At 44.2% G+C, this 22206-nt stretch overlaps 1 protein-coding gene across 5 annotated transcripts in view; it reads left to right on the top strand.

Moving 5' to 3' along the window:
• Positions 1-19854: 19854 nt before the first annotated feature.
• Positions 19855-22206, top strand: part of NFIB (nuclear factor I B) — a 203642-nt gene continuing 201290 nt past the window's right edge. For all 5 annotated transcript variants that reach the window (XM_064140621.1, XM_064140619.1, XM_064140618.1 and 2 more), the window contains exon 1: positions 19855-20599. In XM_064140621.1, coding sequence (XP_063996691.1) covers positions 20570-20599 — 30 coding nt within the window. In that variant the 5' untranslated portion in view covers positions 19855-20569. The remainder of the gene's footprint in view (positions 20600-22206) is intronic.

Below are 22206 nucleotides of genomic sequence, written 5' to 3'. Positions count from 1 at the left end.
AATTCGACCCGTTTCTGGAGGTCACGCGGGGAGATTGTGGCTGCGGGGAGGAAGCAGATCAGCGGTTAGGAAACGCAGTTTGCAAGCAGAGAAAGTGACTTTGAGTGCACAGGCAGCTTGTTAAAGCGCAAGAAGGGACAAGCCAAAGTCCTCTGAGCGAGGCTGCCAAGCGGGAGTTGTGAGAGGCCGCAAAGCAGTGTGGAAAGATGCTGCCGGCAGCGCCTTGCTGCCGTGCCTCCCGCCGTCCCACCGCCGCCGGAGGAGAGGGAGGGGCCCTCATTCCCCGAGAGGGCGAAATAGTCGTTGGCTGCTGTAAAACAGCTTAAAAGGGGGACAGAAGGAGTTAATCAAAAGGAACAAATGACTGAAGCTCAGCGTTGAATCTTTGCAGGAGTTAGCGCTTGCTTTGCATGCCAAGCAGAGAGATACTATCCGCTGAGGAATTCTGCAAGGCTGAGGGTTCACATAAACTACATTTGGGACCTCCCAACATCACACACACTTGCAGAAGGCAGCGTCTTGCTACAAAACAAAGGTCTTGAGGTTCCTGCTCATCTCGTGCCACTGTCACCTGAACAGGAAGGGCTGATTCAGCTTGCCAAACATCGAGGTTCATGTTTACTTAGGGGTTGTGAGAGTTGTCCACGGGGAGTATTTCTGTGTGGGTAAAGAATGAAGAAAGAGAAATCAAATATCTGCTTTATCATGGAACGTTGTGGTCAGCAACTGATGAAATAACAGCACTGCACAATTTTTTGCATTTCCAGGCATGGCAGTGTATCAGCCTGCCCTGGGCCTAAGCAGGGAGTTGGTGGCAGCCAAGGAGCTCATATGGATGGGGGTCAAACACCCCATGGGCATAGGCACAGGACAATGAAGTGTAGCTCATCTTGCATCCACAGACAGCATCTATCCTTGCTGAGGAAAGGCTGCCAGCCCTCCAAGAGCAGTTTGCAGCCAGGGCTCAGGCTATTTAAAACCTCTGCTGTTGCTGCAGACTGTGCAGTGTGTGCCAATCCTCTTGGCTTGGCAGCATTATTTTTGGCCACAGCTCCTTCCCGCAGCAGAGGAAATACAATAAAAGCCAAACAAACAGAAAAAAAGATGCAGTAAAGGGAGAAAAAGAAAGGAAGGGATTCAGAAGGAAAGAGTTTGGAAGGAAGGAATTCAAAGGAAGGAATTTCGAAGGAAGGAATTTTGAAGGGAGAGAGGAATTTGGAAGGAATTCACAGAATCACAGAATTCTAGAGGTTGGAAGGGATCTGCAGTGATCAAGTCCAATCTCCCTGCCATGACAGGATCACCTGGAGTAGTCCACGTAGGAGGGTTTTGAATGTCCACAGGTGGGTTTTGAATGTCTCCAGAGAAGGAGACTCCCTAACCTCTCTGGGCAGCCTGTGCCAGTGTTCTGTCACCCTCACTGTGAAGAAATTTCTCCTAATGTTGAGGTGAAATCTTCAGTGCTCCGGTTTGTAGCCATTGCTCCTCCTCTTACTGCTGCTGACCACTAAAAAGAGATTGGCCCCATACACTTGACATTCATCTCTCAGATGCTTGTACACATTGATAAGATGTCCTCTCAGCCCCAGGTTTTTAGTCTTTATTCACAGGGGAGATGCTCAAATCCGCCAGTCATTCTCATGGCTCTCCACTGGACTATTTCCAACAGGTCTCTGTCTCTCTTGAACTGGAGAGCCCAAATTTGACACAGTATTCCAGGTGTGGTCTCAATGGATCAGAGTAGGGGCAGAAGAGGGCAAAATACAGGCAGAAGGACCCCCCTAGATCTGCTGGACACACTTTTCTTGATGTACCCCGCAATGCAATTAGATCTCTTGGCCACAAGGGCACTTTGATGTCCCATGGAGAACTTGCTGTCCACTAGGACTCCAAGGTCTTTCTCCACAGAGCTGCTTTCCAGCATGGCAACTCCTAACCTGTACTGGTGCCTGCAGTTATTTGTCACCCAGATGCAGGAACCTGCACTTGTCCTTATTGAACTTCATGTGGTTAGCCTTCCTCCAGAAGAATGGGAGGGAGTGCAGGAAGAAGGGAGAAGTGAACTTGGAAGGAACTTGGAACTAAGAAGGAAGGAAGGAATCTGGAAGGAATTCAGAAGGAAAGGAATTCAGACTGAAGGAAGGAAGGAATTCAGAAGAAAGGAAGGAATTCGGAAGGAAGGAATTCAGAAGGAATTTGGAAGGAAAACAATTCAGAAGGAAGGAAGGAAGGAAGGAAGGAAGGAAGGAAGGAAGGAAGGAAGGAAGGAAGGAAGGAAGGAAGGAAGGAAGGAAGGAAGGAAGGAAAGGAAAATAGATACTACATGACACATGCCTGCCTAGTGTGGGGTGGCAGGTATGTAGTAAGAGGAGGTAGCAGGGCAGTGCTGCTACACACTGGTTGCTGTTGGCCTTCCCCATTTCAGTTGCTGGCCCTGGTCCCACTGGATCAAAAAAAAAGGGTGAGCACTCTTCTGATCCATACCATGGAGGAAGCAACCCCTGCCCAGACCTCAGGGTGATAGCTGTGGATGGTCTTGGGACCATTCTGTTCCGGTACTTCTATTTAAGTAGGGTAGATGTCTTTATGTAAGCAGCACTGACTTAGGGTGATGTTGGGTCCTGCTGCTATCCAGTCTTCACCCTGTCTTCAGGGAATCATAGAATCATGGAATCAACCAGGTTGGAAGAGACCTCCAAGATCATTCAGTCCAACCTTTCATCCTGCCCTATCCAATCAATTAGACCATGGCACTAAGTGACTCATCCAGTCTTTTTTTGAACACCTCCAGGGATGGTGACTCCTCCACCTCCCTGGGCAGCCCATTCCAATGCCAACCACTCTTTCTGTGAAGAACTTCTTCCTAACATCCAGCCTAAACCTGCCCTGGCACAGCTTGAGGCTGTGTCCTCTTGTTCTGTCACTTGAGTGCCTGGGAGAACAGACTGACCTCCACCCAACTACAATCTCCCTTAAGGTAGTTGTAGGGAGCAATAATGTCTCCCCTGAGCCTTCTCTTGTCCAGGCTGAACAATCCCAGCTCCCTCAGCCTCTCTTCACAGAGCTTGTGTTCCAGCCCCCTCACCAGCGTTGTTGCCCTTCTCTACCAGACAAAGAAGCCCGTACTTTCCCAGAAAACTTTTATCTGTTGAAACTTCACACAGAACATCTAAGGATTAGGTTAAGGGAGGGAAAGTAAATCCTTTATGGTAAAAAGAAGCCACTTTAACTGGTGCAGAAGAAAACATCACACCACTTTGTAATGGGAAAATATCACTTGAATATGTGTCTTCCTCTAACATACCAATCTGTTTCCACCTGTATAGAGAGAACATAAATACATTATTTACTGAAAATTTGGTAGCATTTCTATTTCAGGCTGTAATTTAATTTTGCCACCTTCTTTGAAAAGGCTGAGGTATTTTTTTTCCTTCACACAGTGTAAAAATCTGATAAAGCTTTCCCCGTGACTTTACCTACCTTGTGCTGCTTCAGCTCCTCCTACTTTCTAGCATATTTTCCTTTCTTTGGCTCAGAAAGAGACAGAGGGAAAACAGTGAGGGTTAATGATAGAGACAATGGGGTGGGGGGTTGGGAAGATAAAGAAAGAGATGAAGTTTTGCTTTTGTTTAGCCTTAACTAATCAGTACCACTCTCGTGACAAAGCTTTCATTTGCTCATCTTAGTCAGACAAAACTGCGCTTGGTCTAGACTGACCTGCTGCTTACAGTCACATCTTCCTCTGACTTTCTCTACTTCCTCTGCTCCAGAGATGAGAGCTGTCCTGTCACTTGCTTGGTTTAATGCATATTGTACTGCAAAATATATTACTCCCACTCAGTTTAGCTGGTTAACAGAAAGATTAATAGTCTTACATTATTAGTGTGAGTGAATGCATCTCTATATTCAGAGTGGCCAAAGAACTAGAGTCAAAGAGTGTGATTAAGCTACAGAGAAGTTCCATTATAACCTTGTTTTTCGTATGTTCAAAGCATTCTGGAAATATCACCTTTGGAACTCAAATTTCCTGTGTCCACTGAAAACTATTCACATGCCAGGAAATATTCCTCTGAACACAAAACCCATCCTTTCAGAAAATTCACCGTACGTTGTAAAGTATGAAGCAGGACTTCCATTTTAGCTTAAATGCTTTCAAATAAAAATTTTCAGTCCAAACATGTCTTGAAAGCCAGAGTTGCTCATCTGTTTACTGGTACAGGCACAATACAGGCTTCATTTTGAAATGGGCTCTGAGAGATTTACTATGTAGTGACTGATGAAAAAGTTCAGATTTTGGTAGCTCCTCAGTTCAGTACTGCAGTACTTTACTATTCCACACTCTTTCATCTTGCGGCTTACTCTATGCAACACAAATTACTTGTGGCTTGTACACATGTAACTCCCCTGTCACACAACTTGTTCTGTTTTTACATGCTTGCCTCACCCTGGACATGCTGCTGAGGTTAACCAGCTCTTGACAACACCAGACTTGTCAAAGAGTTTGGTTATTTCCTGATGTGATCATGGTTTACAATTTAATTTTGGTAGGTGCATGGAAAATAAACACTGTCAGTAAGGCACATTCCGAGATGGAAACAAGAAACCCTGCTGTGATTTCCAGGTGTGCCATTATAAATCCAATGAAGAACTGCAATTGCAGCAAAGTGTGGCAGCAAAACATCTCGCTGTGCGTCTGTACAGCCACTGACTATGGTGAGCTTGCTGATCTCTATGATTGCCTCAGATATCAACTTTTAACTAAACATTTTATTTAGAGAAATTTAAAGAAATTATTTATTTAAAGAAATTTATTTAAAGAAATTTCTGATATTTGATTTAGCTGCTGTGGCTTCTTGTTTCTCTAATTAGTACACTAACATAGACAGATACTCCTAAAACATTGTCTCCAAGTCTAGACTGTAGATCACCAATGTGTGCATTTAGTAAAAAATCTCCACTGAAGTTTAGAATTTGACTTCCTGGAAGTTGTCATCATATCCTGGGAGAGAAGAGAGTAAATCTGACAGTCTCTGCAAAACTTTACCTTAGTCTCCTGTCGATGGCTCCTTAAATTGTCTCACTCCCCTCCTCAGGATGTTAATATTTGCTTTTAGCATTTGAAGTTTAAAATATCAACACTCAGTAGGCTTCTTGGCCAGAACAAACTTCCTGTAGCTCACCAGCCCTTTCTCTACCATGGTATTGCTTCTTCACTCAGTGGCTCATGGGTTAAGAGAAAGTTACTTGTTTTCTTACCAGTAATCAGTCCTTACTAACATCCTGAAAAGACCCTTCAGTCCATTTTTATAGAGTCATGGACTCAGAGAATGGTTTTGGCTGGAAATGGCCTTGAAGATCATCTAGTTCAAATCCTTCTGCTATTGGCAGAGGCACCTTCCACTAGACCATATTGCTAAAGGTTTCATCCAGTCTGGCCTTGGGCACCTCCAGGGCATAGGCATCCATGACCTTCTTTGGCAAGCTGTTCCAGTGTCTTACCACTCTTATTGTAAAGAATTCCTTTCCAATATCTAATATCTGATCTAAATTTCCCCAAATTCTCTTGCCAGTCATGTAAGAGACTAGTCAAAAATCCCTCCCACAATGCACTTACAGGATGAGAACCAGGTTGCTTCATTTTGCATAGGCCAAAATGAAGAGATGAAAAAAGAGCTCTGGGTTCTTGCCATGTCATAGAATAAGATGGAGCAATTATTTTGTTCCAACTAAAAAACAAACAAACAAACAAACAAAAACCACCCAGAACTAAAAAGGTTAATATATGCATGAAGTACACATCAGCTCTGGGCAAAAGTTGGATAAAAATTAAAGTCAGTAAAATGAGTATGAGTAATGATGCAAAAAAAATTATGAAAAATGAAGAAGGTGAAGTGATCTTTCTTTAAAAAAGCTGAGCTACTGCTCTCTGACCAGTACTGGGAGAGCTTGAAGCAAGGCAGAGGAGAGAAAGGAGCTAAGTGGTTGGTCACTACCAGGAATTCGAAGGCAAGGGTTCCCAATCCTGACCTATAATTACCTCCAATACTTTACTGATGCTTTCTCCTGTGTACTATCTGCTCTTGCATCAAATTTGCTCCAGAGAGTACAAGATTTTCAGTTATTTCAGAACTGGAAATAGGTACTGCTCCCCAGTCACTTCATTTCCACACAGCACATTGCTGGCATGTGGTCAAAGGGAAATAGTAACCTTTGGAAGTCCTTCTCAGCCACCAGTATGACTGTACCACCAGCACTTACTGGCACAGTAAGTCTGGATCTTTAAAAAATGTTACCAGAAGCAGATGGAATGCCTATAACAGTTCTAAAAATGCTTGGGTTTTTTTTAGCTTAATACTTTTAAAATTGCAGTTTCTCACTTGTCACAAAAGCAATGGAAATTATCTCAATGTGTGCTGAAGGCGTGTGTTGTGTCCCATTTTATTTCCATAGCATGATATTTTCTCTTGCACATCACAAGCAATCTAAGGGAGAGTGCAGATAGTGCTTTCCTTAAGATCTCCCACTGATGGAAAGCATGATTTCAAGCCACCTGACTCAGGTCTATTGTGCCTTGAAAACTGGTGGAGCTATTTGAGGGTCCTTTTCCTTGGAGTTATTGTGCAGGATGCTGCAGAAGCTAGGAGCTGAAATTACTCTGGCCACACTTTTATCCAAAACTGATTTCACAAAATCACAGAATTAACCAGGTTGGAAAAGACTTCTAAGATCATCGAGTCCAGCCTGTTGCCTCACCCTTCTAATTAACTAAACTGTGGCATTAAGTTCCTCATCCAGCCTCCTCTTAAACACCTCCAGGGTGATTCCACCACCTCCCTGGGCAGCCCATTCCAATGCAAATCACTCTTTTTGTGAGTAATTTCTGAATAATTTCTTCCTCATGTCCAACCTAAACCTGCCCTGGCACAGTTTGAGACAGTGTCCTCTATTCTGTCACTGAGTGCCTGTGAGAAGAGACCAACACCTGCCTGGCTACAACATCCTTTCAGGTAGTTGTACAGAGCAATAGGATCTCCCCTGAGCCTCTTCTTATCCAGGCTAAACAACCCCAGCTCCTACAGCTATACCTCATAGGACTTGTGCTCCAGCCCCCTTACCAGCCTTGTTGCCCTTCTCTGGACACGTTCAAGCACCTCAACATCTTTCTTAAATTGAAGGGCCCAGAACTGGACACAGTACTCAAGGTGTGGCCTGACCAACGCTGAGTACAGGGGCAGAAGGAGTTCCCTGATCCTACTGGGCACACTATTCCTGATATAGGCCAGGATGCCATTGGCCTTCTTAGCCACCTGGGCACACTGTAGGCTCATGTTCAGTCAGCTGTCAACCAGTACCCTCAGGTCCCTCTCTGCCTGGCTGCTCTCCAGCCACTCTGTTCCCAGCCTGTACCATTGCATGTAGTTATTGTGGCCAACGTGCAGAACCGGGCACTTGGACTTGTTAAAACTCATGGCATCGTACTATCTATCCAGTCTGTCCAGGCCCCTCTGCAGGGTCCCCCTACCCTCTAACAGCTCAACACATGCTCCCAACTTGTGTAATCTGCAAATTACTGATGATGCACTCAATTCCCTCATCCAGATCATCAATGAAGGTATTAAACAGGATTGGGCCCAGCACTGATCCCTGGAGGACACCACTAGTGACTGGCTGCCAACTGGATGTGGCATCTTTCCCCGCCACATTCTGTTCTTGGCCATACATCCAGTTCTTAACCCAACAGAGTGCCCCTGTCCAAGCCATTGGGCAAGGGATTTGGTAAGGACTATCTTTTTCTTAGCTTCCTGAGTTCACACGTTGCTAGTGTCCTCCAGATGGCAGTCTTTTGTGGGTTGCAGTGATGCCAACATGAAGAGGCAATAGTGTTTCTTAAAATGAAACTGTCCATACTCTTGTGAAGGATGAAGGTCTTCTGCTGTTTGAACTGGTAGATACCATCTCTGGCACAGCATCACTCTGGTCATCACTCTGTGACACTCTGTGTTATCTTTCAGGCTGAGGTAGCTAGGTTTTCTCTGTGATCAGTAAAGTGAAGTGTTAGCACCATCTGCAGAGCATTTTATAAAGCCATTATCTCAAACCTTAGCTATTATTTTAAGCACAGTAGCAACAGGGATGAGATCATCAATCATATAAAAAAAATCTTTACTACCACAAGATCTTCAGCTGTCTTGCTGACACAATAATGACAAAAATCTCTAGAAGTCCAGATGAAAAAGCCACCAGGTGGCAAAGTCATCCACTGTGGACAAAAACATCTGCAGTTATGGACCGACCCTAGCGACCCGGGGTGTTGAGGGGATGGGGGCAGAAAAAGTTTGTGGTCAGGCATACTTCTTCTTCACATGGAAATGCTGAATGTCAGAAAATTACATACTGAGGGTATAGCTTTCATTTGCACAGGTTGTTTGTGTGCCTACAGAGAGACAATAGGCATAGTGGTGTGCAATTAAGTGTCTACCAGACTGTCAAATCAGTACTTATCAGCAGAAATAAGTTAGTTACATACATTTATTTATTTATTTATTTATTTATTTATTTATTTATTTATTTTCCCCCTGGATTTCCCAGTGTTAAAGTGAGATGTTCACACTAAAACAACCTTTGTTGCCCTCTCAAATGTCACCTACATTCTGCTGCAAGAATGCTAAAAACACATTCATGAGTGGATGATCTAGGTCCAGGCTGATGTAATAGGAAAGGACAGAAATGAAAGTGAGATAACACCACTAGGTTAGCAGGACAAAATAACTTTTTCACAGGTGCTTATGACAGACATAGAAGTTCTTTCTCTGATTGTTGTGAAACATAATCCTGAGCTGATGAATGCTAAAAACCTTGGGAAAAATTGTGGAGAAGTCCTACAGCAAAACCTGCCCTAAGACCAAATCATATCACCTATGTAAGTGAGTATAGTTAGAGTCTGTTAAAGGAGTATGTGCCATGTGCAGCTCTTCAGTTGCACCTTTATATATGGGTTTTGTCAGCTCAGGTGAGCACGCTTGTGTCCAGGGCAAGAAATACTTCGCCAAGTCAGTGTGGGTGTTACAGGACTCATCTCAGAAACAGTGAGAAGTGCAGAGCTCAGTGGAAAGAGACCTCCTAAATGGAGCAGGAAGGAGACTTGGACCTGGTAGACTGGTTTGAAAAAAATAGGAATCAAAGTACTTGTCTTCTAAGAGACCTGGCTCCATTTCACAACATTCTGTAATTTCTAACCATGACATCAATCAATCAATCAAACAAACCCTAAACACAAACCCAAACAAAAACCAAATGAAACCCACCCAAAACAACAAAAAAAAACCCCAACAACCAAATAACAATAAAATCTGCTGCAAAGATATAGTTGCTGCAAAATCAAATGCACTGCTGGTCTATTCACATAGCTTGGCTGAAAATGATGCAAGGCAAAAGCAACTACAAAGATGTGTGCTCCTTTCTTTTCCGTTCACCTTAATGTGTGAACACATAAGGCTCTATATGCCATTTAAATGCTACCACTAAGCCTCAGATTTAAATATTTTTCTCCTTTTAAAAACAGCAATGTTACAGTTCCTCAGCATTCCTGTGTATCAAGAGATGCAAGGGTCTGGAGAGAAGAAATTACACTTTGCCATATTATTAAGGATATCTGAAGAACTGAAGGCAGTCCTGCATAGGGAATTTTCTACCTTCTTTGGTGCTTCACTCTGTAATCTTCTAATCATCTTTTAATTTGTTATGGTGATGATGTGGTTGTGTGGTGATGTTGTGATAGTGCTTCCAACATATATTAATAGAAGAACAATATTAAACAAAGATATAGTATGATACTATTAACCAGGCAGAAATAGATGCTGTGCATCAGAATTCTACATCTGCTTTCCTGGACAAGAAAAGGGACATTCACTGATGACTGAAATGGTGTATATTGCATTTCATCTTCCACATTGCTTTATTATCCAAGGTTGTCTCCTGTACTCAGTAAGAACTTTGTTTGTACTTGCTAAATCCTCAAAATTTATAGAAAAAAAAATTGCAATCTTGAATTGTCCCTTATCTCATATGCCAGAGCAGGGCTGGGAACAAATGACACTTGGCTTTGCCACAGCAAGTGGGAACTCCAGGCTTTTCCTAGGAGAACAGTGAATTACTAATATCAGTCTCTGTAAACCTGTTGACCAGCACCCCCTGGCTCTTAGTGTGTTTTACTCTAGACCACAAAGGACTTGCCTGGGCGAAGCTGCAGAAGAAAACATTTTGCAGTGCCAAGCTCAGACCTTTAATTCTGCATAGTTGCTAGGAGACTACTCAAGAGGTTCGGTGGGGCTGGGAGGCTAAAGAGAGAAACATAGCAGAAGTATGAACTTTCAGTAATAGTGAGTAAGTGTCTTACACATGTACAAATTATGGATTTGCAACTGTGCATTGAAAATTGTACGTTGCAAATTGTGTACCCAAAAGGGTTATTGTAGGATTTTTAGGTGGCACTTTCCTAGCTACTGCAGCCTTTCCCTGGAAAGTGTGAAGCTCCTACTTGAAAGCTGGTAGGGCAAGCACAGTTCTTTTATATGTGTAAAATGATGCATTTAGCCACACCTACCTGGTTTTCTCAGTTGTCCTGCTGTACATAAGAACAATTATACCCCTTGTGTGCACAGTGGAACTGTATTGAGACACTACCTACTGTATTGTCACTTATTGTGATTTTTGTTTACTCAGTTTATTCTGTGACTGCTCTACTCCTAGACTTTACTGTTGAACCATCACTATGTTGGATCCTATTTAATTCATTTTCCTGTCCTATTGATTGCTGAAGAAGCTTTGACAATGCTGACATTTTTAATAAAGCAAATCACATCAGTAGCTTTGAAAATAAGTCTTGAAAAATCTGATCTTTCTTGTTTTAGTGAAAATTCTGCAAGTCAGTCCATCTCTCTTGATATTATTATCTATTAACATCCAGATAGACAAGAGAGTATGTAACAACTTTTAATCAAGTATCTATGGTCTTTTCATGTTTCATCCATTATGAATGTTAGAAAGTATGAAGTATACAGATAAATAACGCCAGAAGATTAAAAAGATCCACAATCAACAGAACTTAATGTCAACCTGTTACAAAATGTATAAGCCTCTGATTTCATTTTTGAAAAGCAAAGTCACAATCAATACATGGTAGTGATGTACAATTGAGAAATCAAAGGCAATGGAAATTATAAACAAGATATTATTTGAATTGTAAAAACATGTTCAAGAAAAGTGATTACAACAATCTAGGCTTAAACTAAACTATCTATGGCAACTTGGGTAGAAGTTTTTCTTTCTAAGAGACTACAACATCCACTGCTTTCACTGGTGTCACTATTTTTCTCATTTGCCTAAATATAAAAAGTTCTTCATTGTTTGCTAAACCACTGGCAGAGTTAGGCTTATTAACCACAACAAACTTAACAAAATCAAGAAATAAGCAGGCTAATTGGCATGTCTACTGTGATGTCTGTCTTTGCCAGCAATCACAGCAACAGCAAAATTAAATTTAAGGAGCAACAATTCCCCTGTCAAAAGTTCTTGCAGTAAACTCCATTAAGTGTTGATGACAAACATGAATAATTGTGACTTTCTGACTCAAAGCTTGAATTCTATAACAAAGATTTTTAAAAAAATCAGCACCCATAGATTCTATCATGGAGAAAGGTCTTGCTTTCCACTCAACTGACTGTCTGTCAAAGTTCAGAAAATCTGTGCCACTCTTAGCATGAACAATTGTTTTCCCCATCCACTGAATAGATAAATTTCTAATTTTATGTTCTCTAGGTTTGGCTTTTTCATGAAAGAATCAGAAAAAATAAAGATGAAAACTCCAGAATGTTGGTTCTTGAGTCTAAAAGCTTATGCCTTTTGTCTTATTTTGCAGCAATTCACGCTTTGTTTTAGAAGCAGAATGTATTTTTATCAGCTTAGAATGCTTTTCTTGAATCAAACAAAAGAAAATTGGCTTCCTGAGAAGCCCGCATGTTCACAGCAATGGTCCCCAAGCTATTATGAAGGCTACTTTGTACTCAGCAATCAGTTTTTAACAGGAAGGAATATATTCGTTATCTGGCCTATTAAAACTCTTCACACAGTTTTGCCTCATTCAATTCTGTTTATTTCATTCTAAGTGCTTTAATTCTATAAGAAGTTTTAGATGTGAAATTCTTCCTCTACGAGGTACCTTCAGGCTTGCGCTTGAGAGCAGTTCCTGCGGCGTGAAGACAGCCCTGCAGGGAGAGAGCAATTTCGTGAGAGTTTACAAAAGGCATGCGAAGCCACGGGAGTACATACGCAGCCTGCAGAAGCCTTGTGTAAACACAGGGGTGAAGAAAGGCACTCGGCAGCCTGGCCTGTGACGCCTAAGGTGGAATATTTAAATTTTACAACGCAATTGCAAGCCATTTAACTCTGGTTCCACTCTTTCAGCCTGGATCCATCATCCTCCTCCGAGTACGGCGCTCGCCTGCGCGGGCAGCACTGACGTTACACCCTTACACCCCTCGGGGGAACCGGGCGATTTGACAGGCACGCAGGCAGCTCGAGACTGAAACAGAGCAACCGGCGGCTCTACTGCCGCCCGTGCGCCAGCTCGCATCTGCCGCAGCCTTCTTCTCGCCGGCCCGTGGTAATCCTCCCCACGCTGCACCTCACCGGACAGCAGCAGCACCGCCGCTACCCGCGGGCTGCCACCGCCCATACCGGCCCCGCGCCCGCCCATCGAGTGCCACCAGCACCAGATGCCTGCCCCGCCCCTTTCCCCCCCCCCCATTGGCTGTTGCCCCACTAGTATGCAAATGAGCGCGGTGCCGGGCTGCGCGAGTCTGCCGCGAGGCGGAAACGGAGAGCCGCGCTTCCCGCGCCGGAGGCCTGCCGGGGCCGCGCCGGACCCGGCCCGGTCGCGGAACCCGTTGCCGCGGCTGCCAAGGGGAGGCTCGGTTGCCGCACGCAGGCCCGCGCCAGCTCCGTGCGAGAGGCCAGAGGAACGGGTGCAGCTGAAGAGCAAAGGCAGCCCGGCCACAGCGGCCACATCTACATGTGTATGTAGCTGTAGCTGCCTGCTAAATGTAAAGAGTTAAAAAAAATTAAGGTTTGCTGGACCGCGTCCAAGTCAGCCGCCGCCGAAACGTGCTCTGCAGCCTGGCAGCTCAAAAGAGAAAGGAAGACTTGGAAGAGAAGGGAGGGGTGTGGGCAGCTCGCTGCCCGCAGGCTGTGACTTTGCCGCCTTTTCCCTCGCTCTGGCCAAGAATTTTCATCATGTTCTGTGTCAAGCAAAAAGCCGGCAGCAAAAACAAACCAAAACAAAGCCAACAGCCAGCCTGAACAAATAATAACACTTTCCTCCCCCTACAACAACCGAAACAAACCCAAATACCTCACCCCAAAACAAAAGGCAGAAGGCCGCTACTGGAAGTAGAAATAAAAAACACAACAAAACACCGACAAAAAAGCAGCAACCAACAAACCCTGAACAACAAAAAGACTCCAACATACCGAGTCCGTGAGAACATAACTGATTTGTTTCCTGGAAAATGTGAGGCCAAAGGCCTGATGGTGCGTTATACTGGTTTCAAGATCTCATTTATTTAATGCAATACGCTTCAACGGTATGTGGTGCCTACAGTGAAATCGCACACACTCACACGCACATATATGTATACGTTGTTTTGTAATTCCTCCAGGCTAGGACTCACTCTCTGGTTTGTAAGTGGATGTTACACTCTTTTTGTAAATGCTGATACCACTTCTGCTTTACAGAATGAGATGAAAGTGGTGGATTGTTTATATTTTGCTTTTTTGGCAGCTTTTGTATTTGGGTCACCCTTCTATGTCAGGAATCGGTTGATGAAAGTTTGTGTCCGAAAGTGCTGAACTTGGCACATTTCCTGCTGTAGCTTTCCCCCTCCCCCTTCTCTGGCAGGCAGCTATCGTTTAAGTGCTAGAAAGGATAAATGCCAATGCTGCTTTATTTGTACCTTGCAAACAGTTATTTTTCCCTTCTTGTTGCTGTAGAGATTTTTTCTTTACTCTCGTATTATAATATTTTCTCTCTGTCTGTTCGATGTTTTTTGTAGTTAACGGAGTGCAGTGTTAGTGAATAATGTTGGGGAAATGGCATTGTTTATGTGTATGGTCTGCTCCGTAAATTGTCTAGAGGTTTATGGTCGTCTAATTCGTGCTGTATTGCAGGATGCTGTGTTCGGGTGGCTTTCCCCCCCCACCCTCCCCAAGTCACTTTAAAGGGTTTTATTTGTGGGTTTTTTGTTTGTTTGTTTGTTTGTTTGTTTGATTGGTTCCCCCCCCCCTCTTTTTTGTTACTTCCCCCTCCCCCTTGTTCCTTTCACTGCCTTTTTGTTGTGGGACCTGTGTGTGTATTTTAATTTGTTCCTTTCTCTTGCGCGTCTCTGCATGTCTGTCTGTCTGCTTTCCCTCTTGTCCTCTCTTCGCCTGTGTGTCTGGGCCACATTTTAATGCACAATATCCCATCCATTAAGTTGTGGTTGAATGCGGAGTGTGTAAAGACTTGGCAGCTCTCAGGTTGAAGGGGGCGGGGAAGCCAGTTTCGACTCTGACACAAGATGCCGATGTGGTGTGATCGGAATTATTATTAGGGCCGCGAACATGGCCATCTTCTCCTCCCGCGGCTGGAAAGCGCTGCCATTGAACTTGAGACGGGACAGACGAGATCTCCCATCTCTTTTTTTTTCTTTCTTTTTTTTTTTTTTTTCCCTTTCCCCTGGAATACAGTAGCTGGCAGTGAAAAGGCGCCAAAACACACAAGATGAATTCATAATGTTCGCTGAAGCCGTTTTGAGCTGCAACGTTTGTAATTTTAACTTAAAATCACTAGAAAAAATAAAGCACTTTTATAATTCTAATCTGAGCATACATTTAATTCCAGGTTCTAGACATCACTCTCTCAAAATCTGGCAAGTGATACAAACTGTAAGAAAAGATCGTGCTGAAATGTTATTATTGTGGGTTGTTTTTTTGGGTTTTTTTTTTGTTACTGTTTAGGATATTTAATATCAGCAAATGTGAATTTTTAAAGGAATTTACTGTATTGGGGTAAGAGGTTTTCATGCCTTCTTTAAGGCTGAGAATGTGACCCTCAGTGAGGACAAAACCTGCACAGTTGTGTAACCCAAAACGTTGTGGTTTACAGCTTTACACATGAGGTTTGATGTTTTCATTTGCTGGTTCGGGAGCTGTGGAAGGCTCAAGTATTACAGTCCTCATCAAACCATATGTGGACAGGGGTGAATCACACCTCCCTCTCATATGTATGTCTGTCTCTGCACAGAGTCAGTAATGTGTTTCTTTGCTTTTGACTGTGTATGTACAGACTTTGTATCTGATCATACATATACGTATATCTAAGCATACATACACATAGTTCATAAACAGCATGTGTTTATTCTGAACACCCAGAAACAAACAGAAGTGATAGTAAATATTGTGATACATATATTTATAGATGCACTACACTGACCTAAAAGTTTCACTGATTGCTGTTCACATGGAAAGTCATAAATACCTTACAGTTCAGCTGCATATGAAATGTACTGAGACTCCATAAAACAGTGTATTATCAGTTTGCTTATGTAATGAGTTACATTTGTTACCTAAATGTTTTCTTCCCAAATTCCTATTCATATACATACATACATACATACACACACCTTTATATATGCACATATATGTAGTATGTATATATACATATATACACACACACACACACACATACATACACACATGTATATGTATGGTGTGCACATACATACATATATGTATGTATGTGCACACCATACTCCTGTATGTAGAAAAACTGGCCAGTGCTCTGATAATACCAAAGATGTGAAACTTTGGAGTTTCATGTGATGGTACAAGGCATCTTGCAAGGCACAAATCAGTTGCACTGACTGAATCACCATTAGATAACACTATGATAACATGATATGCTTTAGGTTGTTTATTACTTGTGGTTGAGATTACTGTATTTGTTTTCCTCACTATGCATGTACCTAAGTAATTGTGTATCTAATGGGCATATGTGTAAATGGCAGGTTTTTTTAATAAACAGTGAAAAATTTAACAGTATTATTGCTATAGATATAACTAGATACAAAACCACAACAAAGTTTGTATTTTGGATCACAGAGACTTCTTTAGTAAATCTTTAGGAGCTGGTTGTTAGACACTGAATCTTTTACATTAAATGTCACATGCTAGAATCAATTATTTCTGATTTCCACAAAGAGGTGACTGGAATTTTAATGCAAATTTTATGTCGTAGAAGTTCAGTATATGTATATTTAGATAGTTGGGGACCTCCTGCTTGTATTCTAAGAGTATTTTAGGCTGCATTTTTCAGCATTAGCAATACCTTTCTTTTTTATTTTTGATGCATAATAATAGTCTTGTGCTCCAAAACCTGACAGTTGAGCAGTTGTCGGGCCAAAGGGCATCAACTGAAATTCTGCTTTAGGAAGAATATGGGTGGCCTAACTGGCCTTTCCACTTTTTAGTGCTACTGTATCTGAAGTCCAAGGGCATTGCTGTTTTGCAGTATTTGGTAAAGTTTGTGAGTGTTGCCTGTAAGGGAGAGAAGGGGAAAACCAGACTTTCAGTGCAAACCCGGCATAACAGGGTCTGCACCGTCAGCAGACCATGGCAGAGAACATGGGGGTAGCCCTCTGCCTAGAGGGTGCAGATCTAAGAGATGGTGATTGTCACACAGCTTTGGCATTTGCCACTTAGGGGGTGTGAAACTTACCTTTTCCTCCTGAGTATGCGTTTTTGTTGCATGAAGTTTTCTAGCGTGTATGAGCTGAAAACAGCTCCTGGCGTCTCTCACCAGGAAGGTCAGAAGGTGACTTTCATTTTGTTCAGTGCTTAAATTGAAACAGTACCTGAACTTCCAGATAAAGCATGGAGGTTGGCATAGCTCTGATAGTGCAGTTCCTCAGCCTGGAGTTTCAAGGTTAGAGAATTTGCAGTAGTGACAGAGAATATTTTAGCTTTAGGTAGGAGAGGAAGATTTTTACAGGGGATGGGGAGTTAATGCAAGCCAGGACTTGAAAGCAATTGAACCATTTTCCCACAAAGTCTCCCTGCATGCCACGGCCCAACTACTGTGGCTGCTGTTGCTGCATTAGTACCATGTTTCTCCAGGCTAACCCTGTTCCCACATATCTATTTATATACCTTTGCAAGGAAGTGGTAGAGAGTTGCCCATTATTATTATTATTATTATTATTATTATTATTATTATTATTTTAATGGAGTTTCTTTCCTCATTCTGAAAATAACCTCTATCTTGTTTTCCTGTTAAAGGAGATGGGCCAGGGGTGGAATAGGGGTGTGTGTGTGTGTGTGATGTATGTGTGTAGGCATGTACATATGCATGTATGTGTGTGTGTGTGTAAAGTTTTCTCATGGGAAAGCCTCTCTGATGTATAGATTTGCAGTGGGATTAAGCAGAAGGAAGACAGCTGAAACATGCCTTTTTGGATATGCCATTCAACCTGCTTTCAGTGAAGCACTACAAGTGTACAGACCAAACTGAAGACAAACCCATGACAACCTGCACCGTACCTTCTTTATCTTCTAGGTCATGCAGAAGACAAGATGCTGTTTGAATCATGCTGGTCAGGCAAATCTCTTTGCCCCAAGATGCCTTCACATGAGGGGTCTGCTCAGTCCTGGTCAATATGCTGGCTGTGGGGAAGGTGTGGTTTTTGCTGTGGTTTGCAACATTAGTGTTCTGGGGAGTACTGGCACATGCCACAGAACTGGTTTGGCTCAGTCCCCCATGTCTGCTCTTGGTAGGGATGCAGATCTGTCCTCAGCTGTTTTCTGTGATGACAGAAACCCAATCTCACCTTGACTCTATAACCACTGGCAGTAGTGAGGGCTGCAGAAAGCATCCAGCTTGGTGTCTGTCCTTACCTTGCTCCAGTTGCTTTTTCCTTCTTGTATCTCACTCCTAAGACCTTGCCAGACAGTTCTTGCTTACATTGCACAGGTCTTTAGGACAAAATGATCTCTTGACTGCCAGGATCTGGGAGGGAGTGGGGGCTTCTGTAAGACTTGCCTGAGAGAGGTGAGGCCTCTTACATCTATGAATCTCACAGGAGTAGCTTTGCTGATGTGGTATTGGGGGATTGCCTTGATCGTTCCAGAGGTGTATGAGGTAGAAGGGTGTGAAGTGGGGTTATTAGGGTTTTAAACAAGGTCTGCTTGTTGTATAGGAGTTCAAACACTCAAAGAAATGTGTTCAAGGACAGTACATTTGTGCCAAGGGGAATGTCTGTTGTGGTAAATTAACTCCAGTTAAATTGAATATTTATTCAAAAGGAAACTCCATCTGGCATTATCAGCTTTTTGCAGTGTCTGGGTAAAGGAAAAGATGATAGGGTTGGGGGTTTTTTTTGTGTGTGTGGAGGGGTATGCTACACCAGAGATGAAGTAAGTTTCTCTTACTGCTGTTTACCCCAAGTTTGCTTCATCTCTTTTTGCCTCAGCATGTGCTCTGAACTTATTAATGTGGTGTGCAGAGGGGAAAAAACGTCACTATTGCTCGAATCCTGCAAATCTGGGAGAAATGGGCAAGTGCAACCAGAAACGGAGCTGTGGGGATGCGACACAGATTCTGCAAGGTTTAACGTGTTAGCGGCTCTTTCTGTTTTCTTTGACTTTACCTGAGCTCTCTCATTTCCCATCCCCCTGCTTCTTTTGATTTGTAAATTTATGAGAATTGCAGCTGGTAGACTTGGCAAGCTCCCCTCATTAAGAGCGTGCTTTGAAAATGGGCTGTGTTTGAGCATTTCCCTAATGAGGACAGGACGGGGTTAAAAAGTGACCATTTCATGGTTGACTTGAATCTGCCTACTTTTCTTGATGTGTCGTTGTGAAATGCCTGACGAGAATTAACTTTCACTTCGGGAAGGGAGGCGGCCGGCGGTCTCTCCGAGGCGCCGCCGGGAGCTGAGCACAAGCACCGAGAGGCAGTGCCGGTGTCGCGCAGCGGCGGCGGTGCTGGGGGCGCGGGGGACCGCGCGCACCGAGCCCCCCCGAGCAGCGCCGTCCATCGCAGCGCTTCTCACAGGAGCGGAAACAAGTTTCGTTCACCACTCTTCCCGGCTTCCTCAGCTCCGCTGGTAAAAGCTGCCTCGGGAGAAAGAAACCAGACCCCGCACCCTGTTGCGGTCCGGCAACTGGGGCGCCCTCCCCCACCCGCCGCCCGGCAGCTGCCCGCGAGTGCGGCGGGGACAGCAGCTACCGGAGGTGCCGTGTAGGCCCCCTTTCCTGCGGTATGCTCTTCCCCGAAGGCCGCCGAGTGGGGTGAACGAGGGGATCTTGAGCCCCGATGCAGCTGTCAGAATCTCATCCCGAAAGGAGAAGAGGAAAAAGAAACCTGCAGCGGATGACAGACCCCCCCGCCCCCACCTCCCCACACACACTCTCCCAACCCCCTCCAACTTTCTCTCACCAGAAGAGAGGGAAAATGAGGGATGTTTGCAAAATGTGCTAGTTCCTCTGCAGCGCTCTGTGGTGATTAATAAAGAGGGAGGGCAGAGGAGGGGGATCTGGTGAAGCAGGAATGTGTTTGCAGGAGGAGGAGCAGTGTAAGCAGTGATTGTGTAATTAAATAATTAAAAAAATTACTTAAGTCTCATCTGGGGTGAGAGCTGGAACGGGGTCCAGAGGGTGTAACTGGTGAAGTTTTCAACTTCCAAGTTTTGCAGGGGTGGGGGGGAGGAGGGGGGAGAAGGGGAGGGGTGCAGGGGACGGACTCGAACGCGGCGGGAGCAAATCGGGAGGGAGCGCCAGGCAGAGATTGATGGTTTGAATTTTCAGGAGATCACTTTTATTACAGTGGGCGTTTGGAAGGCCGCCTCCCCCCGCCGCCCGCAGAGAGGGGGATGTGTGGGGAGCGGGCGGGGACCGCGGGGGAGCCTGCAGGCCGCGGGCTGCGCTCTCTGCCAAGCTTGTCCTGCCATCCTTCCACTCTGGACCGTAACCTTGAACTTTTGAGAGCGTGGTGACAGTGCTGTAATAACCCAATAACTTCTTTAAAAAAAAAAAAAAAAAAAAAGGGGGTGGGAGTGGGGAAGGAGGGGGAAGGAGGGGGAGGCGAAAAAAAAAAAAAGTCCAAACAAAAAAATCCTCCCGCCCCCCCACCTTTCCCCCCCGCCCCCCCGAGTCCTTCCCCCCTCATCTGCAAAACAACCATCACCAGCAGCAGCAGCAGCAGCAGCAAAAGCAAGACTCCTGCGCCGCCGACTACAAGAGGGTTAAAAGCATGGATTGGATTTCACCCCGGGAAATCTAGCACACGGAGTGAACTTGAATCTTTGGCTATTTAAGGAGGACTGGGTTTTGTTGTGAAGTTGTGGTGATCCAAGGCAGAGCCTGGATTGATTGATTTCATCTTCCTTGAGTCTCAGATGACTGTAAAATGAATAGATGAAATTATTCCTTTTTGAGGCTTTTCTTAGGGGCTCTCCGGGCAGCACTCTCAAGTGAAGTCATGATGTATTCGCCAATCTGTCTCACTCAGGTATAGACTCTTTTTATTTAATTTATCTGCTTATTTATTGGTTTGTTTAAAAAAAAATTAAAATTATGTGAGTTGTTAATGCGTCGTTGCTAGTAGTTGTTGTAACGGGTTAAAGCACAGTTGTAACTGCTTGTCAGGTCCAAACTCCTCTCTCAAGAGGGAACAGTAGAGAATAAACTGTACCAGACCATTGTTTTGGGGAGATTCATCCCAAGTGTCACTCGTAGACAGATACTAATTGTTGGTGCGTAAGAAGTCAAAGGTTAACAAAATGGAAGTGAGCATAATTGCAGTAAAAAGCAGAGTTGCGAAGTATTGATATGGTTGGAATCAAAGGGTTTGTTCTTTTTTTCAGCTCGCCGGTTTACGGAAAGTCTAATGCAAAGGCTTGAAAGGAAAAGTGCTAGTTTTGACAAAACACGAGCGCTCTCCGGTGCGAAGTAATCCCATCTTATTCTTAGTTGATAACACTTAGCCTGCCAACAATGAGGCCGATGCGAGCACGGCTGACCACGCTGCGCAGCATTTTCGGTGTTTTAGGGACATGGCATTCTCCTCGCAGCTCAAGTGCGGTGCTTGCCGCCGAGGCGCAGCCCCGCCGGCAAGGGAAAAGCTCCGGCCGGTTTTTACAGCCGCACTTGCGGCTGCTTTCAGAGCCCGGACGTGGCTGTCACTTGCGGCGTCGGGAAGGCGCGGGGCGAAGCGGCGAGGGGAGCGGAGCGCGGTGGGCGGCCCAGGCGGGAATCCCGCCGAGGCAACCAGCAGATTTTGAGAAGAGAAGGGTATAGTGCGTAGGCTTGGAAAATTCCCGGGTTACCAGGGGAGCGCCCTTGACGGGCTTACGCTAACGGGGAACGAGCGCCGGGGCACCAGAGCCAGGTCTGGAGAGCAAACTCGATCTGTAAAGCCAGGGGATTGCTTTCAGAAGCTTTTGTGAAAGACTGTCTTAGGAGGATGTGATGTAAACTGATGAAGCGATAACTGCTTGCTTCCACATTGGTGCAGCAAATAGGTAAAGACGCAGAAAATCTGCGAAAGTAACGTCTCCGGCAGCACTGTTAGTAAGCGGCTAGCCATGCCCATAAAGGTGCACGGTGAATAAATAAATGTGATTTCGCTTATCCACAATTAGAAAGCATTGTAATTCAAAAGGACTGAAGTATTCGTAAGTTGTGAATGAAGATGGAAACGGTGATAAGGCTTATTCAGTGATTGGCTACAGTCCTGTAATTTTTTGGCTGACACATTTTGTATTGTTTATATTTTGTTTGGCATCTAAGTGTGATTGACTTAGATATGGATATTTTCAGCAAGTAAACGTGAGCTGCAGTGAAGCAAAAGCTGGACAAGAGCACTGTTGAGATACTGGCTTTTCAGCAGAGAAGTGAAGGCATGTAAGAAGCATTTGGGGTAGTGTATACACATGCTTACAGGTACAGACATAGAAATAATTACCTATGGTGGAATCTGTAGTTAGTCAAAACTAATTCTGCGTGGGCTGTCCATCGTGAGAAATTACTGACAGGCAATAAAGCCTCTGCACCAGAGTATAAACCTGAGAGTACAACTTCAGAAAGTGGTTTTTACATTGAAGACAGGCAGATTTT

This window comes from Pogoniulus pusillus, chromosome Z, assembly GCF_015220805.1.
Source record: "Pogoniulus pusillus isolate bPogPus1 chromosome Z, bPogPus1.pri, whole genome shotgun sequence".
NCBI classification, from domain to species: domain Eukaryota; kingdom Metazoa; phylum Chordata; class Aves; order Piciformes; family Lybiidae; genus Pogoniulus; species Pogoniulus pusillus.
This window is presented reverse-complemented; position numbering and strand designations above follow the sequence as displayed.